Source organism: Rhinopithecus bieti, unplaced genomic scaffold, assembly GCF_001698545.2.
Source record: "Rhinopithecus bieti isolate Rb0 unplaced genomic scaffold, ASM169854v2 scaffold_62, whole genome shotgun sequence".
Lineage (NCBI taxonomy): Eukaryota > Metazoa > Chordata > Mammalia > Primates > Cercopithecidae > Rhinopithecus > Rhinopithecus bieti.
In genome coordinates this window covers 432,433-435,924 of record NW_016802942.1, presented here as the reverse complement: position 1 = coordinate 435,924, position 3,492 = coordinate 432,433, and the positions used below count along the sequence as shown (strand labels likewise).

The window sequence follows — 3,492 nt, the reverse complement described above, 5'->3', positions numbered from 1 at the left end:
CTCTTATGATACTTCTTGGAAACTATGACATCAAAGATAGATTTTTGCCTAAGTGGCTTAGCTGGATCTTTCATAGCCAAGCTTGTATATTTAAATTCTTTGTAATAATAATATCCAAATTATCATCTTGTGTCATGGTTTAATTTGTCTAAGTAAGAAAATATGTTTTTGATTCTGTGTTTACTTATGTAAATGATTATTTGCTTTTCTGAAAAATGTACTTTTTATTCTTTTCACTATTCATATTCTTTAAAGGTGCTTTCTATTTTGGGAAAATATGACTGCTTTATTAGGCCTTATAACTACAAAGCAGATTCACATATATTGGGGTTTTTGTTTGTTTTTTATTTTTTAGAAATGAGGTCTTGCTACGTTGCCCAGGTTGGTCTTGAACTCCTGGCCTCAAGCGATCCTCCCATCTTAGCCTCCCAAAGTGCTGGGATTACATGAGTGAGCCGCTGCTCCCAGCCAGCATATATTGTTGAGCTCAAAGCCTCAGAGAACTACCTAAAACGAAATGAGCAGGTAGCAGGACTCAAAGAATCATGGATGACTTCTTTTTCTTACTCTTTTTTTCCAAATTCAGGAAGAGCTTTGTGTAGGAATCCTGAGTGTATTCCTGGAAGACGGTTTTATATTCTGTTTAAGATCCTGGGTTAGAAACAGGTCTAAGATACCCTCCAAACAGAAGGTTCTCCAGATATTTGCTCTCTTTTACCTAAAGCAATTAAGGCGCTGAACCACGGAAGGAAAAAAAGAGAGGTGATCCACTTACTAATCTTTAAAATTTAATTTTAATATAAAATTAAAACCCCACTCTTGAAGGTTTTTGAATACTTAAACCCTAAGTAATTCTTCTTCAACAATGTTCTCTTTAATACAACCAACACACACAACCTTTTAAGATGGGGTGGGGACCACATTGTTTTTCCCTAGTGTGAGAGAATCTGGGCATACAAAATCTATATAGGACTGTAACTGTATCTGTTACGATAACTGCTAGTTACAGAAACCACAAAAATTGTGTTTCTGGTGAGACCAGATGAAAAACTGCCCAGCTAAGGCAAATCAGCCCACCGAATCCTAAGAGATAATAAAAATAGTTATTTTAAGCCACTAAATTCTGGGATAGTTTGCTACACAGCAAAAGTTAACTGATATAGGTGATTTCTGATATTGTGGTAGAACTTGAAGAAGACCTCCTGTCTCTTCCATGACCAAGGCCATTTGAGAGCATAATGTGGCTTAGAAGGAAGGACAATGGGGCCGGGTATGGTGGCTCACGCCTGTAATCCCAGCAACTCCCTTTGGGAGGAGGAGGTAGGTGGATCTCTTGAGCACAGGAGTTCGAGACCAGCCTGGGCAACAGGGCAAAACCCCATGTCTACCAAAACTAAACATATTAGCAGGGCATGGTGGTGTGCACCCGTAGTCCTAGCTACTCAGGAGGCTAAAGTGGGAGGATCACCTGAGCCTGGGAGGCTGAGGCTGCAGTGAGCTGTGATCACACCAGTGCACTCCAGCCTGGGCCACAGTGTGATACCCTGTCTCAAAAAGGAAAAAAAAGAAAGGACAATAGAGGGGAGAACTTACGATGAAAGACAGTGCCCCAGTGATTTAGGTTAAAGGAAGAAATGTTAAACCAGAAATGAAATAAGGAGCCCTGGGAACTCTGCTACATATGGATAGAAAATTAGTGCACAAAGGTCAGTTAAGTTTCATGTTTCTCTAAAGTCTGCAGCACAGACTCATGGTTGCCTACACAATATCCATTCTCATCTTTTTCCCTACCAATATGACCACATATAAATAGATTTTTAGCAGGGGGAGGTAGGCAATGTGATCAACTAATAGAATGCATTTCCCAGCCTCTCTTACAGATGGGGAGGCCCCTGAGATAGAAGCTGAAGTCATTCTTGGGGCTTTCAGGAAGGATCATTAAAGGGGGCTTCCTGCTGGCAGACCCCTCTTTTGGCATTTCCCTTCCTCCTTCCTGCTTGCAATGTGGCTGTAAAGGCATGAGCTCCATGAACCACTTTGTGATCAAGAGGGCAAGGCCCTCACCTTGTGAAGTACATAACTGAAGGAAGCCTGGGTCCCTGATGATTTTGTGGAGTCTCTACCCCTGTCCCAGATTGGTCACTGCTGGACATTTTCTTAAGTAAGAGAAAAGCCCTCTCTTGGCCTATCTAGGATTTCAAACAGCACAATGCAGACCCAAGTGATCACTCTCCTGGGAGAGTCTTATGGACTAACTTCTTAGATCCTTAAATACCAACATATTGTTTTGAATTCCAGTCAATAGCCTATGGTGTGAGGCAGCTCTAGCCTGCACCAGCACTAAATCATACTTAGATTCCTTTGCAGAACTTAAGGTCAGCTAGTTCAGCCATGACTTCCGTATCTGTTGTCCCTGGCTACCACCCAACATGCAAACTCCCCCTCTTCTCACCCATCATTTCCCCCTCTCTCATCCCCACTCTGTTATGGGCTCACTCTACTTGGCACTTCTCCCCACTATTTCTACCCCCATCACACATACTCCATTGTCTGGTAAACAAATCCCCCTCCAACTTAATTCATGCTTAAAGGTCTCTTCCTGCATTTCTCAAGCTTAGCTGAAACTGGGCTTTCTCCCAGGGACACCTCTCCCCCTTCAGCCTTATCAAATGAAAACCACTCATCTTCCCACAATCCACACATGGCAGGGTCTAAAGTTGAGGGTGGCATTCTCCTTACTCCACTCTTATTCACCACCTCTTATTTCTGTAATGTGAAAGCCACTGTTCCTTGGAGGTGCAGTTAAGTAGTTCTATAGCCTTCTGTACTGGCTAGCCATTGTCACTGACCAGCATGGCGATATCCATGCAAATACCCATCCAACATCCTAGCCTCACAGTCCTTTGACCTCATCTATCCCAGTTACCATCACCTCCTCCTCAGCCACTGCACCATGGCCACCCCTTGGACTTGATCATTGCCTCTGAACTCTTGAACTCCAACATCCTACTCTCTGGTCTCTCTGGCTTCCTCTTCATCCTACTCACCCTACACTTACTCTTTGGCCTTTTTGAGACCTCCATATTCCCTTGATATCTCCATTTTCTTCCTATCTCTTGACTTCCTCTTGGCTTGACTTTCCTCTCTAATAAAACATAGCCTAGACTCTGAGCCCCATCATCTCTTCAGAGACACTCTTGTCAATGTCCCTCAAGTCCCAGGCTCGTGTGTCTTCCACTGCCACCAGGAAGAGCCTCCAATCAACCCAACTGCCTTCTTTTCTCCATCGTGTCTCCAGGCTGCTAAGCACGGTTAGAGAAAGTTATACAACTGTGCAGGATGAGCCTTCAACAAAACCATGATCTTCAATCTTCCATGAACCTGTAGTTCTACCCAAATTATTTACCACTGAGCAGTGTTTGGCTGTTTGCCTGTACACACTAAGTAACATTTACCAGGATGTCTCTATTGGGGAAACCCACCCCCAATATT

At 43.2% G+C, this 3,492-nt stretch overlaps 1 protein-coding gene across 1 annotated transcript in view; it reads left to right on the top strand.

The window, feature by feature from the left end:
• The window catches only part of EGFL6 (EGF like domain multiple 6), a 64,557-nt gene extending 63,818 nt beyond the window's left edge, over positions 1-739 (top strand). The window contains 1 exon segment of the mRNA XM_017886916.1: positions 587-739. Coding sequence (XP_017742405.1) covers positions 587-739 — 153 coding nt within the window.
• The last annotated feature ends 2,753 nt before the right edge of the window (positions 740-3,492 follow it).